Genomic DNA, 22,886 nt, shown 5'->3' with positions numbered 1-22,886 from the left:
GGAAGAATAATTTTTGCAGCTCTTCCATGTACTCTTTAAGTGTTTTGCATTACCTATTTACTGTCATCCCTTCAAATAGCAATTCCTAATGATTATATTGTAATTTCCTTTATTTAAATTCAGGACCCAGTCTGAGAAACAACTGCCATCACACTCCATCTTAAAGAAGAATTCTATCCTTCTATACTCTTCAGAGGATTGGTTTGGACTTAATGGGCCGAAAGGCCTGCTTCCACACTGTAGGAGCTTTATGATTCTATACTGAGGTTTCTCTGCTTAGTAACTGCTTTACAGTAGTATTCTTTATTTTGTACTCTCCCCATATTTTTCCAACCAAGATGTATCATGTCACACTTTGAACTTCCATCGGCCACCAATCCATCAACCCTACAAATGTATTTATTTGACATTTGACACTATCATCCTCACAGTTTCAGACAGTTCTAAGTTTAGTATCATCTGCAAATTTGGAAATTGTGTTCTTTACACTGGGGTCTAGAAAATATGTGCCAAAGGTATGTATATGGAGTTAGGCCGCGGATTGGCTCATCGAAGGAGCATTCTCAAAGGGCTGAATGGCCTCCTCCTGTTCCGATGTTCATTTCATTAATATATGTCAGGAAAAGCAAGGGTGTCAGCACCGATCTCTTGGGATGTCCACTACAAATTTTTTTCCAGTCTGGAAAACACCTAGGAATGATCACTCTTTCCCATCATTCATCCTGTTGTGCATCCATATAGCAACTTGACCTAAACCATAAGCACCAATTTTGCTCACAAGCCTATTGTGAGGTGCCGCCTCCAACTTCTCTGACCAACTAAGGCTTTTGAAGCTCAGTCTTTAAAATAATTTCTCCTCTGAATTGTTTCCAAAGCCACTTTGTCACATTAATGCTTTACTTTCTGTCAAACTATATGCCTGCTAAACCTTCTGCAGAAAACCAAGCTTAATTTTTTTAAAAAAAATTTCCAAATAAGCCACAAACTTTTATCAAAACAAATCCCGTTTCGCAACAGAAGTTGTGTGAAAAGATGAACTTCTTTCTCACTGGTTTTGCATTAACACGAGATGCTTCTGCCATTTCCTGTGAGCGTGTGTATTTTTATAAATCAACCACCACTCATCAAATCGCCAGCTTTGTGCTGCTGGTCCAGAAACAAGATAATTTCCATACATGGGAGTCCTGACGTCAGGCTTCCTGAAAAGTATGCGTCGCTTTAACTTCCTTAAGAAGTCTCACTGGAGGAGCTGACTGTCTTTAAAGTGGAGCTAATGAAATCCACACTTAGCTCAGAGAACCAGGAGTCGGTCAGTTGCCCACCCCGGACAAGGTAATGAAACAGCTTCTGGGTTACTGCTGATGGGTCAGAAAAACCAGGTCTTTTTGTTGAACTGTTTCTCCTTTATTATTTGTCGGGGGAACCTGGTGCTTGATCAGCTTTGGAAATGTCAGTTATAGGTTTCCTGTAATTCTCTAGATCAGGAAAAGGGAGTCGAGCGGATAAGAGGCGTCCGGACGGCTTGGATTGTGGAGTTTTACACCAAGGTGCTCATTGCAAGACAAAAGCTAACATAAACTGAACTGACTGCCGATGTTGGAAAGCTTTTAAAAAAAAAAGTTAAAGCAGAACACGTTGGCAATGCTCAGCAGTTCAGGAGGTGAAGAGGCGCAGAATGCTCGGGAGTTAGATAGTTCAGTTGGCTGGACAGCTGATTTGCCCTGGGCGAAAGTGAGGACTGCAGATGCTGGAGATCAGAGTGGAGAATGTGATGCTGAAAAAGCACAGCAGGTCAGGCAGCATCCGAGGAGCAGGAGAATGATGTATCGGGCATAAGCCCTTCATCAGGAATTTGCCCTGTAGAGCGATGATAACAGTGTGGGTTCAATTCCTGCACAGGCTGAGGTGACCATGAAGGACTCTCCTTCTCAACCTGTCCAGGTGTGGTAACCCACAGGTTAACCTATCCCACCAGTTCTCTCTCTCTCTCTCTAATGAGAGACCAGTCTCTCTAATGTGATCTGGTGGCTGTACCATTACCTGATTACAACAGTTGCTTTCGGGGATCCTGTGGAATCCACCTGAAAGTCTTCATAACAACTAGAGAATGACTCCAATTATGTTAAGGAAAATATTTACTTAGGAAAGGTTAGGCTATCTAACTCCCAAGTAACTGTTAAACTGATCCCATAAATCACTCACACAAACCTCCCAGACCCTCATACCCTAGACACTAACTTGACACTCCCTATGTATAATCCCAAACTCCATGTTCCTCTGTTGCACCAATCCCTCCACCCCATAACCCTGCTACTGACTTGAATCTCCCACACATGGTACAAACCCTCCCTAGCAGCTTCCGCCCATTAAACATAATTTCTGTACCCCACCCTGATCTACCCTAAACACTTTGCTGCCTCTTTGTCACTTTGCACCCTGGTAACCTACCTCCACCCCAGGGGGCACTCTAACCACTTGTGGGATTGCCACTCCCCAGAAGGTCTGGTCTAACATTTCAGGCTGATGACCAGGGCAGATGAAGTCCACTTGAGAATGTAACTTTTAAAAAAGTTTTGCGATTTACATCTGAAAGAACTGAAACCAACATGATCATTCTAAAAGATGAGAGACTTAACAAACAATCCAGGTCTTTTTCAATAATTTCAGTTCCATCACACTTTAAACTTTTGCCATAAATTCTGTGTCTTACAATCTAATACTCCTCAACTACCTGATGAAGGAGCAGCGCTCCGAAAGCTAGTGCTTCCAAATAAACCTGTTGGACTATAACCTGATGTTGTGTGATTTTTAACTTTGTCCACCCCAGTCCAACACCAGCACCTACACATCATAACGGTGAATGTCAAAAGCAGCAGCTCCCATACCAAAACTCTAAAATGTCACCTAAAAAATACTCTGCAGCTAACCTGAGCCTTAAAATTTAGACATAAGTGCTAGTATTCTACATTAATTCTACTCGCTCATTCTATTTACATTCTTTCTTCCCTTATCATGTTCAATTCTGTCACAGAGTCACTCTTTAGCCGGTTGCATGGGTATCTGCAAACACTCAGGGACCATCACCACTCACTCACTCTACCCCAATGAATACTGAAGTCTCGGTAAAGCACCCTTCCACATCAGTTAACAGTTTCTAAGTTCACACTGAGAATCTGTGAAAATGTAGGGTTCCTTTGTTTGTTTTCCTTTCAGGAGTTGACTAAACTTGAACCTGTAATGGGCAGTGTGGGTAGCATGTGGGTGATTTTCTGATGCTGCACAAGCAGGCAAGGATCTGATACAGCGCTGTGATTTTGGACAATGGTCCCTGTGGTTCGATGGAGAACTATGTCAGTATCTTGCAACATCCCTTGCTTCTGAATATAATTTGAGACACATTTTGTCAAATGGAGTAGGCTGCACGTATGGTTCTCTGGCAGCATGATCTCTCCTGCCTTCGGAGTGAATTCCAGGATGTGGTGGACATCCCAGTTATCTGCTGCGCTTTTCCAACAACACATTTTTCAGCTCTGATCTCCAGCATCTGCAGTCCTCACTTTATCCCAGTTATCTCCCGGTGAGTGATATAACATGAAGAAGAATTCATAGTCAAGCCTGAATGTACTAACATTGAAATATCAGAGATCAAAATGACAGCTTTTGTTTTACAAATGACTTAATAAACAGTTCGTAAAGCAGTGTCTATCTATGAATGTGCATAGAAGTGTTTAAAAAAATAATTGAACAAAGCTATGTAATTAAGCACAACTGGGCCTGCCACAGTATGAGATCAGAATAATAACTGATGTGGCAAGCTCATGCAAACATAAAGGAGTTAGTAAAGGCCATCAGGTGATTCAATGCTCACCTTGTTTAATTAGCAATTGCCACCTTTATTTTGTTCACTCATGACACTTGGGCATTGATGGATGGGCCACCTTTTATTGCCCATCTCTGCTTGCCCTTGAGAAGGAGGTGGTTAGCTGTCTTCTTGAACTGTGGTCGTCCATTGTAGGTAGACCCACAAGGCCCTTTGGGAGGGTTTTTGACCAGTGACAATGAAGGGACGATGGCATATTTTCGAGTCAGGATGGTGAGTGGTTTGCCGAAGAACTTAGAGGTTCCCATGTATCTGCTGCCCTTGTCTTCCTGGATGGAAGTGATTGTGGGTTTGGATGGTGCTGTCCAAGCATCTCTGGCAAATATCTGCACTGCATCTGGCCCAATGGCCTCACTTTGATCCTATGTCATAGAGTCATAAAGACATACATCATAGAAACAGGCTCTTTGGCCCATCGTAGTGAAAGTGAGGACTGCAGATGCTGGAGATTAGAGTCAAGATTAGAGTGGTGCTGGAAATGCATGGCAGGTCAGGCAGCATCCGAGGAGCAGGAAAATCAATGTTTCAGGCTGGAACCCTTCATCAGGAAATGATGAGGCCCACCATGTCTTCGCTGTTCAACAAACTACACTAATTCCATTTCCCATTTACCATGTGGTATGCTCTTATTCAGGAAACTGATCCATTTCTCTCTATACCAAGCACACAGTTATCCAGTGATTCTGCTTCAGGTATGCTTATGATAATTGCAACTCACCCCATGTGAGTTATTATTATTATTATTCTGTAATATATACAGAATATATACAGAAGGATAGACTGTAAAAGATAGGGAAGGATCTTTCTATTTGAGAGTCTACTCTTAAAGGTTACAGAGTCACTTCCTACTGAGGCAAACTAGACTTAGAATTTTTCTGACACATTTCCAAGTCTAACAGGAGGGCACATATGTGGTCCAGTCCTTCGAGCCAGTATCATCACCTAATATTGATTTTGAGTTCATTGATTGACTTCTGTCAAGAGGTTTGACTATTTTGACATCTGTAGTCATCTCTCATTTTACTTCTTTTTCACAATTACCTACCTGCACAGGCTGTTAAATTGGTTAATCCCCATGTTCAGAGTTGAAGAGTGTGGTGCTGGAAAAGCACAGCTGGTCAGGCAGCATCTGAGGACTTCAAGACATGGCTGAAGAGCTTCAGGGCAGAGGAGATGTCCTTGGGGGGGGGAGTGAGAGGGAGGTGAGGGGTGCAGTGAGAGAGAGACTCACTGAGATCCTTGTGGAGAGAGGAGGAGAACTTCTTCAAGGTGGGCATTCTTGGAAGGGGCGTTGCAGTAAGGTTATAATGAACTGTCCTGAAGCTCTTCAGCTTGGATGCTACCTGACCAGCTGTACTTTTCCAGCACAACATCATTTGACTCTGATCTCCAGCATCTGTGGTGCTCACTTTTCCTAATCCCCTTGTTCATCCTTGCTTTCAAGTTACTCTATGATCTCACTCCTTCCTCTCCCTGCATCACTTTCGCTCTTCAACCCTCTGAGTTTCCTTCACCCAGACTCTTGTGAATTCTCACTTTCATTTTTTTTTCTGAGCGGTGGAATTTATTCCTGAAACCTACTTGTATCCTCACCTGTTTCTTCACCTTTAATGCTCTCCCATAAAACTACCAAGTCTTTGGTCACATGTTCTCTTACCTCTTCAAATGGCACTGTTGGAGAATTTAGCCCAATTAATCAGAGATCAAAACACACAACTGACAAGGATTTATTTAACAAACAGTGATATTGTGGAAGAGACTTGATCCCACTGAAACAGTCACTGACAGGCTGTTCAGAAGGAACTACAGCTTCTTTCCCGAACAGAGAATACAGTGGAGTTTTATACCCTTACAACATTGAAGTGTGAATTATGAGACAATGGTGTGAGTTATACAACAAAGAGAAATAAAGTTCATTCATTGAAAAGATTCAACTGTCCGGTGTCTGACAATGAGTTTCTTGATTGACTCAAGCGATTCCAATCCTTGGCTGGAGGAGGTGTTACTGGAGGAGGGTTTCATCCTGGTATCAATGTGTGTGTATTGTTGAGAGGGCAAGCGAAGTACCTTTGGTACCTCCTTGTCTGGGTACTCTTTGCGAAGGCTTGACCCCTAGTGGGAGCAGCTCTGCCCTAAGGACACAGCTATGGGCTATTGTGGAGTGTGAGGCTATATTCTCTTGGTCTGGGGCTGGATGAGTCATGTCTTGAGGTATGTGTGATGTCTGGGGTGGTTGGTGTGGCCAACTTGAAGCCAAGTGGTTAATCTTAGTGGCTAAGTGCAGACATTTTGTGTTGTCTGTTTTGTGGCCATGAGGAAGCTGGGACCTGTATTTTCTCCCACAGGCACATTTTCACATTTTGTTTCATAATACTGAATATTAAAAGCTTTACTCAGATAAAAGTTGTTATAAAGGCCCAAGATAAAATAACTTGTCTACTCATAAACCATTTCTGGTAATAGTAAATCTACAGGGTAAGGAGCCACCTATAATTTGATGATACTTCGTAATCTCAGTGCTCAACAAAGAGATTGTGTTGGGAAAGAGAAAAGCAACCTTGATACGTAGGGTTGCTGCACTTAACTCATTCTGACAAACCTGTCTAACTTGAAGTTCCATCATCAGTTAAAAACAGGCAACATCAAATCGTTACCTTATTCACACCTTGTCTGCTTTCCCTTTCTACAGAATTCAGTGAATGAAGATGTACAATGAGTGACAAATTCATGTTATTGTTTTATTAGTTGGCTAATTTGTTGTGAAGTTGTAAAAATGAATATAAAAGCTGTATTTAATTCACTTGGAGTGGAAATGTTTCCTCGTTATCGAGGTGGTGCCGAGGGTTTATTCTCCATGTTAAGTGTGCGATATCTCAGCTGAGAATTCTCATTGCTATGTTTACCATTGGTGAGTCCATTTTTATAAGGATAATCTATACTTTGTTGATGTAGAAAGTGCAATTTGTGAAAAGCCTTTGGCTGCTACTGTGATATCTCACAGTACTTGTTTCAGAACTCGAGGTATATTTAACTTATATCATGATCACTTCTAATAGGAGCTACAAAATAACGCTAATTTCTATGAATTGCCATCAAATGTATAATAACGGTCCCAATATAAAGTTAGTTATATATGAACTTATATAATTACATCTAATGTTATAATCCTTTGATGAGGAATAGCTTCTCTCTATCTTGCAAACTGGTTCAAAACAGAAGTTTGATTCTGGAGAGGGGACCACCCCCTCACTGTCTTTGCTTCAAATACCTGCCCCACTGATTTCCCTACTAGATAAACTATATTTAAACTCTATTGATAAAGATGAAATTCAGTCACTTTCACAACTCTCTGCAAGCAGTGCTGTGAAGCTGCAATTGTTTATTTTCAAAGTTTTACAAACTCTTTTGCTCTCTTAGAGGTTTTCTGTTTACACTATTTGTTGCTCCATCTTCCATGCTAATGGGGGCGGGGTCTCTTTTTACTGTCTACAGTTGGCTGTTCATAGAATTCAACTAAATCCCTGCATGGAAGTTTGAAGGTTGCATTTTTAATTTCACAGTACTCATATGGGTATGTTTAATATGTAGTAACAATGTCAGTATGACTATACATTATTGTGAGATTATACTTTTCTTTTGGCTCTTGCTAAACTGTAAACTTCAGGCTGCTTGTTACTAAATGTCTCTTATGTAAGTTTTTCAAGGGTGCTTTCTTATCAAAAATGCTCGTGTGCTTAGAGCTGCCTGTCTACAGAAATCTAATTAAATTCCCCAAGGTGTAATTTACCAAAAATGTGTGTGTGTTGTGTGTTTCTGTGTGTGTGTTTCTGTGTGTGTGTGTGTGTGTGTGTCTGTGTGTGCGTGTGCAGTTTCCCCTTCTACTGTATATGAAATTGAACTTTTATAATAGTTTGCTAAAAAAAAGGTTTTCATCTGTGTCTCAGTTATCAGGGATGCCTTATTGACTATACTCCTCTGTCTTCTCTCACTGAGATCTTTCATTATCTTATCTGGCCCTCTATGGAGGCCACAGTCTGGCTGTGAACATCTGTTATATGTAGCTGCCAACCCCTTTTGGCAATCTTGCTTCAGCTAAAAGCTCCTGGCAGCCACTTTAAGTCAACTTTAGCTATGGGTAGCTGCAGCAACTCCATTTTTTGTTTTTTCACTTTATCTGTGTTTCTTGGCAGACTGTTCACTCCTTACTTTCCCACATACCTTTGCGTCATCGGCAAATTTAGTAACCATACACTTTGTCCCTTCATCCCCCAAGTCATTGATATAGATTGTAAATACTTGAGCCTCAAGCATTGCTCCTATTGGCACTCCACTCATTGCATCTTGTAAACTCAAAAAAAAACCTACTTGCCTCTATTTCTGTTTCACTTTAGCTAATCAAGAACATTGAACATAGAACATTACAACACAGGAATAAGCTGATTGGCCCATCATGTCTGTGTTGACCATGATTCTATTCTAAACTAATCCCACCTGCTTGCACATGTTCTATATCCCTCTATTCTCTGCCTGTTCATGTGTCTGTTCAAATGCCTGTTAAATGTTGCTAATGTATCTACCACTGGTCCCAGCATGATCGGTGAAGACCATCCCCATCATAGAAGTATTTCCACCAAATGAACTGCAGGGGTGTCTGAAAGTATTCACCATCACTTTCTCCTCCAGGGCAATTTAAAGATGGACAATATGTTTATTTTCATCGTCGGAAAGTGTGGTAGTGGAAAAGCAGAGCAGGTCAGGCAGCATCCAAGGAGCAGGAACATCAACTCTCCTGCCCCTCGGATGCTGGCTGACCTGCTGTACTTTTCCAGTGCCACACTTTTCGACTCTGATCTCCAGCATCTGCAGTGTTCACTTTCTCCCAATAATATTAAAACATCACACAACCCCAGGTTATAGGCCAACAGGTTTAATTGGAAGCACTAGCTTTCGGAGCGTCGCTCCTTCATCAGGTGGTTGGTATCTCCAAATCATGCTTCCCAATAATGCTTATTTTCCCCAAGATGCCACATCCTCAGCATGAAGTACCAAATGTATTTTGTCTGATTGACTTAACAACTTTAGTGGATCTAAACTGAGCTAAGACGAAACAGAATGAGAGTGAATTAATGGTGCAAATCAAAACAAAAATAAAGTAAATTACTTAGTTATCCTCACGGAGTTAAGGATAATTAAAGTTTTTACAAGTTTCGAATTGATAACAGTTCACGTGTAATTTTAGAAGCTTTTTTACATAAGCAGAACACTATATGAATAAGAAGGAAGCCAATTTATCTCTCCTTTTATCTTGGAGAAGAGCCAGGAATTTCCAAACAGTTCCCAAATTACAGAAAAGCCTCCAATTGACCTCTGGATATACTTGCTTGTGGAAATTCAATCTCTTGTCTCAAGGGAGAATGTATTTGTCTGAATACCCACCTGGCAATGCAACTGGACTGCTCTTTGGCTGCAGTTTTTTTTGATAGATTGGAAAACTGGAACTAATAGTTTGAAGAAGTAGAATTTGAAGTGTCACTGTCTCCTGTCAGCAACAGTCCCAAAACAACTTAAGATAATTACTGATCAACTCTTGCACTGTCGAGCTGTTACCGTCAAGCCTGGTGCTAATTACTCTGCTGTAACGTATAAGTATCCTATCATAGAGAATAGAAAGATTCATAGTGCACTGGGGGGCTTTACGTTCCTATGGTGCTCTTGCCAGTTGATAAAGAGCTAGTTAGTTCTCTTCTCAACTTCCAGCTATGGGCCTGGAGGTTGTAAGTTATTGCACCTGAGGTATATCCAAGTGGCAGCAGATTTTGGGTTAGCCATTGTACAGAATGTCCTATAATTAGAGAATGATGTTCAGCCAAAAGCAAAAATCACTACCTTACAAATCTAAAACTGATACCTTTTTTTGTGAGGAAAGTTATTGAAAAGTATATACCTTCCAGAATCATTATATGTAGCACTCTGGAGCACTGGGATGGATATAAACTACCACTTAGCCTACTTACTTAACTAAAGAGTTAAAAGGTTAAGGTTAGATCTCAGAAGGAAAGGAGCAATATACTAAGATATTAGTGGAGACAATAATGAAATTTATTGGTACTTATGAATAACTAGTGTAGAAACTTCAGTGAGAGATGGAGACATGGAGTTAAATTAAAAGTTCCTGAATTTACTGATCATGTTCTGCTGTTCCAACACTATCTTTGCATAAGCAGTATCATGTTTGCTTTCCTACTGAAATACAACAAATGCCCAAAAGCTTTGTAAGCTAGACTTTTTTTGTTATTCGTACATGGTCAGCATTTGTTACCTGCTTGCCTCGAGAGGTAGTGGGGAGCTGAATTTTTCAACCATTGCAGTCTGTTTTGTTTGGTATGCCCTCAAACTGTTAGGGAGAGAATGGCAGGATCTTGACCAGATACGCTGAAGAAACAGTGATGCATTTCCAAGTCAGGATGGTGAGTGACTTGGAAGTGAACCAACAGATAGTGCAGTTCTGATGTAACCGATGCTGCTATCCTTCTAGATGGTCGTGGTCATGTGTTTGAGTAAAGGTAAAGTCATCATAATCTTCTCTCCTATCAGAGAAAGATGACTGGTGGTAGCTTAATCTGCAGGCCACCACACCTCAGGCGAGGGGAGAGGTTGAGGAGGAGAGTCCATCATTATAACCTCAGCAGGTACAAGAATTAAGTCCATGCGTTTGGCATCAATCTGCATTACAAACCAGCCACCCAACCAACTCAGATAAATCAGACAATGAGTTTTAAAGTGAAGCATTTTTGGTGAATTTCTGCAGTGAATCTTGTACGGGGTACATGCTATTGCTGCAATACACTAGTGGTGGAGGGAGTTTGTAGTGAATTTTATGCCAGTCAAGTGGACAGCCTTTGTTCCGGTTGAATCAAACATTTCGACTGCTGTTGCACCTGCACTGAATGGCACCACGTGTTGAAATAAAATTAAGCAGGCTGTTTGCTCTGGCTGGTATCAGCTTCCTGAGTGTTATTGGAGCTGCACTCTTCCAAGCAAGTGGGGAATATTCTAGCATACTGCTGACTTGTGCCTTGTAGATGTTAGGACAGGCTTTGGGTTTCAGGAGGTGAGTTATTCCATACAGTGAATGACCTCTGACCTGCTCTTTGTAGCCACAGTATTTATATGGCTAGTCCAGTTACGTTCTTGGTCAGTGGTAACCCACAGGTTATTGATATAGATGAACTAAATTTGCCACAGAAAACTCATGCTTGCTATTACCTAAGTACCATTTTAACATGATAGCTGTTAGCTACTTCCAATCCATCTTTCTTGCATTGAAAATTGACTGTTAGAAATTTAGAGTCTCATTCCTTTGGGCTTTAATTAGCACTGGAGGCTTAAAAATTGGAAAAATTATGTTAATTTTTCAGTTTTAATTTTCTTTCTTCTGTACATCATAATCCAATCTTTCTTTCCTTGTCTATGTCTCCTACCTGATTTTTGCATTGAATTCATATTCCCTCATGAGTCCTTGCTCTGTGAATTTCTCAATATTTCAATATAACTGGCCAAGGAGATGCAACATTGTTCACCCAGTTTATTTAAGTCCAACTTCCATAGTTTTCAATTTGCCAATTTAAAAAAAAATCTACATGTGCAAGTCATTTCAAATAGTGGTAGATGCTCATTGGTGTTTGGCATCATAAGTTATATTCAATGATCTAATATGATCGATTTCTGACTGAATAGTTGAATAAAATAGTGTGTGTGAAGAATTTAAAAGCAAAGCTATACACACTATACCACGCTTGAGTAAATAGCTTCATTAACTGGTTTAATAACAGATTTGTTATAGAAATTGTAGCAGAAAATAAGGCTATTAAAGTAGTAGAGTCCTAGAGTCATACAGCATGGAAATTCACCCTTCAGTCCAACCAGTCCATGCCAAACATAATCCCAAACTAAACGAGTCCCACCTGCCTTGTTGGCCAATGTACCAGTACCTATGCCACTATTACCTCTGTGTCAGAATTATCTGCTCTCACATTAATCTCTGTTTCTTTTAATATTTTTAAAGAGCATATGATTAGCCAACTTGGTCTCAAACGTTATGAATGAGTAGCCTGCTGAAGTCATGCACTCAGCTTCAGTAGTCATAGACACACAGTAATAATTCTACATGGAGCAGTGCAGAGCAGCCTCATGGTGTTACAATGTTAATCTTGTACGTTTTGGGGAAAGAGCCAACAATGACCTATAGCTCCGTTTCAGATTGAGCGCACACACAATTGTGATCTGGATCCTGAAGCTTTAGGAGGTTGACTGGTTTTGGTTTTAGTTTGAAGGCAGTGTAAGTTGCATGGTTTCTTGTCTATTCTGTGTTATTTCCATAGCTGTGGGTTATTTTCAGTCAGGGATAAGAGACATCATTGGAAATAGAGAAGTGACTTGGTACAGTGGTGAAATCAGCCTTTCACTAAACTCTCAGAAAACTATGTTCCTCTTCCAATGAGTTTCCTCAATATAAAACCTCCTTCTCCCCCCACCCCTCACCAGATTAGCAATGAGATCCTGGAAAATTGTGACCATTTTCAATATTTTAGCAGCCAGCTCTCAACAAGGGCAGATATGGACAATAACATTTATGGTCACTTCCAGTGTGCCAGTACATTCTCTGGTTGACTGAGAAGAGTACTTGAGGACCAGGATTTGAATCAATGTGCCCAGGCCATTCGCCTAGATTTACTAGTTCAATTATGTCACCACTATTTCTCCAACACCCCTTAATAATCCAAATTTGTCAACATGACTGTTGATTATGACCTGAATTATCATTCCTAAAAGCTTTTCCACCCACAAATGTTTAACCAATTGGTCTGTCATTGCTAGGTTAACAGCTTTTTTTTTGGCAATTTTTCAGCCCTCAGGCACTACCTCTTCATCTCAGGAGAATTGTAAAATTTTGGCAATACCACTACTGTTTCCATCCTTCACTTGCTATCAATGAATGCATCTGGTGACTTATAGACTTTAAGTACTTTCTAAAACCTGTCCTTGATCATCTTTTAGCCTATCTACTCTTTGAATAGGAGGTCTTATAGTGCCTGTAGGCTGGAATCTCCACGGTTGGATTCCCTGGCAGGACATGATGGCCAAATATGGCTAAACGGGTTGATTATCAGCCTGATGACAGGTAGTAAGAGTAGGATATTCTCCTGGTTAGTCCAGCCTACAGAGGGCAATGGCAAACCAATGCAGTACTTTAGAAGGCAAATGAAATATTGTCCTCCATTGCTAGAGGGATGGAGTTTAAAAACAGGGAGGTTATGCGGCATTAGTATTGGATGCTAGTGAGGCTATGCATGGAGTACTGTGTACAGGTTTGGTCTCCTAACTTGAGAAAGTATGTACTGGCATAGAGGGAGTGCAGAGGAGTTTCGCTAGATTGATTCCTGAGTTGAGAGAGTTGGCTTATGAGATGAGATTGAGTAGACCAGGATTATACTCAATGGAATTTGGAAGAATAAGGGGGGAGTCATCTAGAGATGTACTCAATTGCGAATGGAATAGACAAGATAGAAGCAGGGAGGTTGTTTCCACTGGCAGGTGAAACGAGAACTAGGATGTTTAGACTGAAAATAAGGGGGAGCAGATTTAGGACTAAGTTGAGGAGGAATGTCTTGTCCCAAAGGATTGTGAATCTGTGGAATGCTTTGCCCAATGTAGCAGTTGAATCCACGAAAATAATCAGCCATGATCTTATTGAATGGCGGGTCAGGTTCGAGGGGCCAGATGGTCTACTCCCGCTCCTATTTCTTATCTTCTCATGACCCAACCATCAGAATTGAGTTGGAGAGTAAATTGTCTGTCAAACTGAATCCTGTTCTCACAACACCTTCGGCAGCACCTTCCTCCTTACTCAAGACAGGTGCAAAGTATTCCTTTGTATCATAACTGTGTCCTCACCACTACCATCACAGACTCTCCCTGTTGAACAATAAATGGCTCTACACCTCTTTATGCCACATTTTCCATTTAAATGCCTGTTGAAGACTTCTGTGTTATCTTTCATATTGCTTACTAGTCTTTTCTCAAACTCATAAAGTAAACAGCAATATTTGTGTATCTCAAGACCAGAATACAAATTTTACAGATTATGATGGACTTTGAGAAATTAGCTCTGCAACTTTAGTTCAGTCACTATATAATACTTGTGTCAAACATGGGAATTGTTAAATTAATCTCAAAACTATAATGGTACTGATCTTCAATGGGGACAGTTATGAGTTAGGCAGTGGGCAGAGTGACTCACCAATTGCTTGCTGTCAGTGGTCAAAGACCGAAATGATTTCCTTCATCAGAATCACATTCATTTCTCGTTCTATCTTGTGTATTTTAATACCCAGCATGGGTACCACTTTTAATCTACGTGAGTTGCCACAACATGTCATTTATAAATTGTGACACTTCAATTCACTTAGAACACATGCGTTTTGTGGTATCAAAAATTAATGGCTGGTATTATGATTTATCTCCAGAGAAAGGAATTGGTTTTCATTTTCTCCTTGCTCTTAGAGTATCTCCAAATCTCTTCATGCTGCCTCAGGTACATAGTTGGGAAAGCAATACAATTCAGACATGGAGTGTAAAGTTCACCCTATGACACAGTTATTGAATAATTATTCCCTCAGGCTTCAAGAGCAGAGACATTTTCCAGATGGGGTAGTGTTTCAAAATTAGGCAATTTAAGTAAAAGAAATTTGTGGCAGTAAGGAATAATATATATTTTCAAATATCAGAACCTGTTTCTCTTGACACACACACAAATACAATGCTATAAAAACAAACATCTATTCTATTAATGAGCAACTTACTGTACCATACAAATCATCAGCTACGAATCACCATAAACCCAAAATGGAGTTATTGTGATTTTTTCCATTTGGTTCTTTTCTCGTTACCATTATTGTCTTGGAAACTATGGCAGCAGCCAACTGTCAGTGAGTAAGCAATTTATATGCAGATTTAGCACAAATGTAGCCTCCAATTGAGTAATCTCTAGTTTCTAAAAATTGGTGAAATAGAAGTATCGTTCACTTCACTTGGAGTCTTTAGACTTAATGAAGAAGAGACCAGGAGTTCAAACCCTCTTGAAGTAACTCCACAGAGGCTGGTATCCCATCACAAACTCACCCTTTATTTACACATGGAGAGTCCCTGACACTGAGCCAGCTCCCTCAGTGCCAGCTGTCAGAGTGAAGAGTATCTCTGACATTCCTGTTTATATCTGTCAGCCAGGGCTCCCTGATTGGACCAGATTAACAGCCCCGGTCAGGAAATTCACTTTCTATGATGTCCACCGAGCTGACTTTGTTACAATCACTGCACTTCTCTTTCTAGTTGGAACAGTACAAACAGTTCTTGGCTGACTCATTAGTTCAGTGTGCCAAATTGTAGCTATTACAAAGTTGCCAGGACAAGCCAATTCCTGTCCAGAGACAAGATTATAAATTGCAATTGTGAGCACATAAACAACTGAAACAATTCTCCTCTTTTAAATAAAGCCTGGAGGCAGTGTCAACAGTGAGACCCAAAAGTGATAGAATAACATACAAATAATTGAAAAGAACCAACAAGATTGTCATGTTGTTTTTATTAGGAAGAATTATTTAACACCCTCAAACGTTACAATCCACAGATGTGCAGGTGAGGTGAATTGGCCATGCTAAATTGCCCACAGTGTTCAGGGATGTATAGATTAGGTGCTTAGTCAGGGGTAAATGTAGGTGGGTGGGATACTGTTTGGAGGGTTGGTTTGGACTTGCTGAGCTGAAGGGATTTTATGATTCTATGATTATTATCTGGCAGCAAGAAAAAATATCACCCAACTCCAATAGTGTATTCTCCAAACCTAGATATTGTTAAATGTCTGTTCTAAAAGCAAGTTAAAATTATACTTGTTTTCTTTCTCTCAGATATGGGTTGAAGATCTTATACCTTTTCACATATAATCTGATACAGTTCGTTGGATACTCATGGATATCTACGAATATTACTGCCAGATTCTTGACATTTGGTGAAGGTAAGGATTGTTCTGCTCTGTCTTAGTGGAGTCTTGTGTCCTGCATAGGCATTCCTGATGCCATTTCACCCTAACCCTGATCTTCACCTCTGTGAAGATCATATTTAACCTGGTATGGAGTCCTCTCCCATTAGCAAATCTGCTGGAGCTGTCCCAGTATGAACATGAGGGATGGTCCTATAATCAAACAGGAATCAGAGTGGTTTGGTATCAAGTGAAGCTGTAGGCTGTTCCTTTAAGTCTGCCTTCAATGTTTGGACTGCTCTTTCTGCCAGATCATTGTTGAATGGCCCTGAGGTTAGATTAGATTAGATTCCCTACAGTGTGGAAGCAGGCCCTTCGGCCCAATAAGTCCACACCCACCCAGACCCATTCCCCTACTGTTGAAAACCATTTGGCTTTAGGAAATACTCCCAATTCCCTGCTGGTAAATGATGGCCCATTATCTGTGACTAACACTTCTGTGAGTCCATGTATTGCAAAAGATGTGTGCAGTTATCCTATCATCATCCTATTTGACAAAGGAACTCATGCATGTCCAGCCATTTTGAGTGGGCGTTCACAATGGCTAAGAACATCGACCACACGAAAGGACCTGCATAGTCAACATGTAACCGAGTCAAGGAGTTTACTCAGCCAGTCCCACGAATGTGGGGGAGCTGTTGGCAGTAATTTTTGTCCTTGTTGGCACTCTGGGCACTGCGCCTCCAACCGAGCTACGTCTGTATCCAGTCCTGGCCACCAGACATAACGTGTCGGCAACTGATGCATTTTGGAAACCCCTGGATGACCCTGGTGGAGTTTGGCCAGTATCTGGCGTGACCTTCGCCTGGGACAATCATTCTTGCTCGCTACAATAATATGCCGTCCTCTATAGTCATCTGATCTCTCTGGGTCTAAAAATGTTTCTGTTCTGGTTGTGACAACCCTTTGGTATTCCCCATCACCACCAGCTGTTTCAGTTTTGCCAGGACTGGATCTTTCTGTGTCCAAAGTCTGACATTTTCAACTACTAGAAGTATGACAAGAAGATTTAAAACCATTACAGACTCTTCCAGTGGCAGTACCAGTGGTGGTGTATGTGCCAGTGGGTGGTGGCTCAATGCATCCTCATTTATCACTTGGCCTCCCGGACGGCGTTCCAACTTGTAATTATGCACACTTATAGGCTGCACTGCCTTGTCCTCTTTACGTAGACCGAGCAAGGGTGTGTGATCTGTTATTATTGTAAGTTTACGTCCATAAAGGTATTCGTGGAACTTCCTGACTCCAAATATAATCGCCAAACCTTCCTTCTCTATCTGGGCGTATTAACGCTCTGCATTAGCCAGAGTCCTGGATGATTACGCTTTGGGTGTTCCTCTCCAATGGCCATCTACAAGCTAATACTACCCCAATGCTGTACAGGGAGGCGTCTCATGTCAATACCTGATCTTGCTTGGGATCATATTGTGCTAACACCTTAGAGGATGACAACTGTTTTTTCACTTCCCTGAAAGCTATGGCTTGGCTCCATGACCATTTCCAAGGCTGACCTTTTTTTTTAGAAGTTGAGGCAAAGGTGCCAAAATCGAGGCCAGGTTATACATCAACTTTCCATATGACTTCACCAGCCTAAAGAAAGACCTAAGCTCCAGTCCAGATGTGGGAGCTGGGGCACCTTTAATTGACCTTGCTTTATCTTCCAACGGGTGAAACCCGATCTTGTTGGATCTGTAGCCCAAGCAAGTCGCTTGGAGTGCCTCGAACACACATTTTTCCCTTCTAAGGTGCACACCTGCCTGAGAGAAGTGCCTAAGGACTATATCCATGTGCTCCTTATTGGTCTTCCCTGTTATTAGCACCTCATCCAGAGAAATGGTGACCCAGGATAAACCTTGTAAAATGTTCTCCACCATCTGCTGAAAAATTGCACAGGCTGATGATATCCCAAATGGAAGTGTCATATATTGGCACAAACCCAAATGGGTATTGGTTGTAGCATACTTCTGGGTATCCTCATCAACCCGCAATTGCAAGTACACATGGCTCATGCCCAGCTTCGTGAAGGACAGACCCTTTGCCAGCTTGGTTTGGGTATGCACTGCATCAGTGTTTAGTGGGTTTGAGCAGAGCTTTGATTATGATGCTACCTGGGTAGGATGTGACAATCTCCAGAGTTGATGTGCCTCGTGGACCAAGCATAGGGACTAAATTCTGAAGAATTTCACCTGGTATGTATAATGATCTCCATTCCAGCTTGCTTCCTTAATCCACAGTAGAGGGGCTGAGAGAGGCTGTCCTGTTGCCACCACCTTATTGAATAAATCAAGGTTGAAGGGACATCTGTGTCGAAACTTGAAACAAATACTATGGGAACATAGCAACTTCCTTTAATGCACATTATAATTTATTTTTGTTGGCCATGAAAGATCTTCTTGCATTGTGTGTGAGAGATATGAAGATTCATTCCAAAGGATAGTGGAGATTTTGCCAATGCGCTCCTGGGAGCCACTGCATGCTGTAAACACAAGGAAATAAGAGTCAATTGATTTATTAAAAGGATGGCTGACAGCACTGAATCAAACCAATATCAGCAACAGAACAAAGTCATAATATGTGCCACTTTGTAGTTTGTGCTCATTGCTGATTTCAGGTCCCTGAATACAAACTAACTCTTGGTAGACAGCTCAATCAATTAATTGCCCAGCTTCTAACACTGTGTGAATGCAACCAAGCAGTGAGGAATAAACAGTAACCATTTTGGATTATATTTTTCACTTGGGGAGAAACTGGATCATAACAATATTTTATCTCCTGTGGTTTCATTGAAGACAGCCTGGTGGACACCTATCATTCAATTGGAACTGTGATGTCTTTTTGCCAACTGTTATCAATTCTGGAATTGATCCATATACTCCTAGACATCGAACAGAGCCCATTTCTTCCACGACTTGTGCAGGTAGGATTTATGAGCTCAAATAAATCAGTTTGTTCTTCCCCTGTGTAAAATTGTGATTTCTGTTTCTTTACAGATAAGTCCCCTTAGCCAGATGGGATTTATCCGAGAATGGCTCTGGGAAGCTGTATGGATTTCAAAAAAGCATTTGATAAGATTCCCCACTAAATGCTATTGCAGAAATTATGGAGGCAGGGGATTGAGGGTGATTTAGCAGTTTGGATCAGAATATAGCTAGCTGAAAGAAGACAGAGGGTGGTGGGTAATGGGAAATGTTAATCCTGGAGTTCAGTTACTAGTGGTATACCACAAGGGTCTGTGGGGTCACTGCTGTTTGTCATTTTTAAAAATGCCCTAGACGAGACTGTAGAAAGATGGGTTAGTAAATTTGTGGATGACACTAAGGTCAGTGGAGTTGTGGACCGTGCAGAAGGATGTTGCACGTCACAGAGGGACATAGATAAGCTGCAGAGCTGGGTTGAGAGGTGGCAAATGGAGTTTAATGTGGAAAAGTGTGAGGTGATTCACTTTGGAAGGAGTAACAGGAATACAGCATACTGGACTAATGGTAAGATTCTTGGGTAGTGTGGATGAGTAGAGAGATCACGGTGTCCATGTGCATAGATCCCTGAAAGTTGCCACCCAGCAGGTTGATAAGGTTGTTAAGAAGGCATATGGTGTGTTAGCTTTTATTGGTAAAGGGATTGAGTTTTGGAGCCACGAGGTCATGTTGCAGCTGTACAAAACTCTGGTGCAGCCGCACTTGGAGTATTGCGTACAGTTCTGGTCGCCGCATAATAAGAAGGATGTGGAAGCTTTGGAAAGGCTGCAGAGGAGATTTATCAGGATGTTGCCTGGTATGGAGGGAAGGTCTTATGAGGAAAGGCTGAGGGACTTGAGGCTGTTTTCATTAGAGATAAGAAGGTTGAGAGGTGACATGCAAGATGATCAGAGGATTAGATAGGGTGGGCAGTGAGACCCTTTTTCATTGGATGGCGATGGCTCGCATAAAGGGACATAGCTTTACATTGGGGGTGATAGATATAGGACAGATGTCAGAGATAGGTTCTTTACTCAGAGAGTAGTAAGGGTGTGGAATGCCCTCCCTGCAACAGTAGTAGTCTCACCAAACTTCGGGGTATTTAAATGGTCATTGGATAAACATAGGGATGATAATGGAATAGTGCAGGTTAGATGGACTATAGACTGGTTTTACAGGTCGGTGCAACATCGAGGGCTGAAGGGCCTGTACTGCGCTGTAATGTTGTATGTGCTATGTTCAATGGTCAATTATGTGAATGACCTTCCTCAGATAGGAACTTGGATTGAACAATATGGTAGGAGAAAAAGCTCTTGGATAATATTGGAATGAGGCTTTATGTATTAAAGGAGGTACATGTTAGAAATGCAGGTTTGGAGGGATGTGGGCCAAATGCTGGGAAATGGGACTAGATTTATATAGGATATCTGGTTGGCATGAATGAGTTGGACCAAAGGGTCTATCCTATGCTGTGTATCACTATGACTCTATGACTTAAGAAAAAGCATTTCTGCTTGTTCTGGCAACTTGTACATAATGATTCAAAAAATAAAAATGTAGATTATGCAATACTATAGCAGTCATATAATGTTAAGCAATCATAGAATCTTTCTGCATGCAAAGAGGGTGATGGTGCTTGTACTAACCCATTGCTAGAGAGATACAATTAGTTCCACTATCCTGCTCTTATTCCTCATAATGCCCTTTCGAAGTTGCTCTTGAACCTTCTTCCATTGCTCTTTTAGATAATGTATTTCAGACACAATAACTCATTGCTTCAGAAAAATTCTCATCTCCAACCCTGATACTTCTGCCAATCAGTGCCCTTTGTTACTGATTTTCCTGCCAGTTCATCACAACATATTCTACTGTAACCCCTCAAACTGATTGCATGGGCATTTTGGAAAAATCAGGTCAGGTTCTCATGAAATGATATTTTTAATCACTGATTCTTTAACATCTTACACCAGTTTTGTCTCTGCTGGTCTGCCTCAGTTTAATAACAATTCCGACTGCCCTTAGTCAACAACTTAGAGAACTGAGGTGTCGCAGCTAAGTAAATGGAGTAGGCATTTAGGACGGAGATGAGGAGTAATGAGGAAAGAGGTGGAGCCTGTGGAATCCTCTGCCACACAAAGTGGTTGAAGACAAAACAGTGAATGCCTTCAAGAATGTGAAATTTTTTGTTCTAAAGACTAAAGGGATCAAAGGGTGTGTGGAGAAAGTTGGAACAGGGTACGGAATGGATGGTCATATTGAATGGCCCAGCAGGATCGAAGGGCTGAATGACCGACTCTTGTTCGTATTTTCTGTTTCTGTTTCAGATTGCAGCCAAATTTCACATTAATAATGATTAATATTGTGCAGAGCAGCTGGAGAAACAGATGTGATACAAACAAAATGTGTGATAAAATGCTTGTCATAGAGATGTATAGCACGGAAATAGACCCTTTTGTCCAACCTGTCCATGCTGACCAGATAGCCTAACCTAATGTCATATTAGGTTCTTATATCATAGAGTCGTACAGCATAGGACTGACCCTTTGGTCCAACTCATTCATGCCAACCAGATATCCTATATAAATCTAGTCCCATTTGTCAGCACTTGGCCCATATACCTCTAAATCCTTCCTATTCATATACCCATCCAGATGCCTTTTAAATAGAGTCATAGAGATGTACAGCATGGAAACAGACCCTTCGGTCCAACCCGTCCATGCCGACCAGATATCTCAACCCAATCTAGTCCCACCTGCCAGCACCTAGCCCATAGCCCTCCAAACCCTTCCTATTCATATACCCATCCAGATTGTGTTTAAATGTTGCAATTGTACCAGACTCCACCATTTCCTCTGGCAGCCCATTCCACACACACACCACCCTCTGCGTGAAAAAGTTGCCCCTTTGGTCTCTTTTATATCTTTCCCCTCTCACCCTAAACCTATGCCCTCTAGTTCTGGACTCCCCCACCCAAGGGAAAAGGCCTTTACTATTTACCCTATCCATGCCCCTCATGATTTTATAAACCTCTACAAGGTCACCCCTCAGCCTCTGACGCTCCAGGGAAAACAGCCCCAGCCTGTTCAGCCTCTCCCTGTAGCTCAGATCCTCCAACCCTGACAATATTCTTGTAAATCTTTTCTGAACCCTTTCAAGTTTCACAACATCTTTCCGATAGAAAGGAGACCAGAACTGCACACAATATGCCAAAAGTGGCCTAACCGATGTCCTGTACAGCTGCAACATGACCTCCCAACTCCTGTACTCAATACTCTGACCAATAAAGGAAAGCATACCAAATGCCTTCTTCACTATCCTATCGATCAGCGACTCTACTTTCAAGGAGCTATGAACCTGCACTCCAAGGTCTCTTTGATCAGCAACACTCCCTAGCATCTTACCATTAAATGTATAAGCTCTGCTTTTCCAAAATGCAGTACCTCACATTTATCTAAATTAAACTCCATCTGCTGCTCCTCAGCCCATTGGCCCATCTGATCAAGATCCCTTTGTAATCTGAGGTAACCTTCTTTGCTGTCGACTACACCTCCAATTTTGGTGTCATCTGCAAACTTACTAACTATATCTTTTAAGCTCACATCCAAATCATTTATATACATGATGAAAAGTAGTGGACCCAGACCCGATCCATGTGGCAGTCCATTGGTCACAGGCCTCCAGTCTGAAAAACAACCCTTCACCATCACCCTCTGTCTTCTACCTTCAAGCCAGTTCTGTATCCAAATGGCTAGTTCTCCCGGTATTCCATGAGATCTAACCTTGCTAACCGGTCTCCCATGGGGAACCTTTTCGAACGCCTTACTGAAGTCCATATAGATCACGTCCACCGCTCTGCCCTCATCAATCCTCTTTGTTACTTCTTCAAAAAACTCAGTTAAGTTTGCCATAATTGTACCACCTCCAGCACTTCTTCTTGCAGCTCATTCCATACATGCAC

The 22,886-nt window shown here is 41.4% G+C and overlaps 1 protein-coding gene across 1 annotated transcript in view; it reads left to right on the top strand.

Annotated features, from left to right (window-relative positions):
• Window positions 1-1,197: 1,197 nt before the first annotated feature.
• hacd4 (3-hydroxyacyl-CoA dehydratase 4) overlaps window positions 1,198-22,886 on the top strand; it is a 36,580-nt gene continuing 14,891 nt past the window's right edge. Inside the window, exons 1-3 of the mRNA XM_072590230.1 lie at window positions 1,198-1,332; window positions 15,844-15,950; window positions 18,764-18,891. Coding sequence (XP_072446331.1) covers window positions 1,274-1,332; window positions 15,844-15,950; window positions 18,764-18,891 — 294 coding nt within the window. The 5' untranslated portion in view covers window positions 1,198-1,273. The remainder of the gene's footprint in view (window positions 1,333-15,843; window positions 15,951-18,763; window positions 18,892-22,886) is intronic.

The sequence above is a fragment of the Chiloscyllium punctatum genome, chromosome 2 (genome assembly GCF_047496795.1).
Source record: "Chiloscyllium punctatum isolate Juve2018m chromosome 2, sChiPun1.3, whole genome shotgun sequence".
Taxonomy (NCBI): domain Eukaryota; kingdom Metazoa; phylum Chordata; class Chondrichthyes; order Orectolobiformes; family Hemiscylliidae; genus Chiloscyllium; species Chiloscyllium punctatum.
Note: the sequence above shows the minus strand (reverse complement) of the source record. Positions and strands in the feature narration are given on the sequence as shown.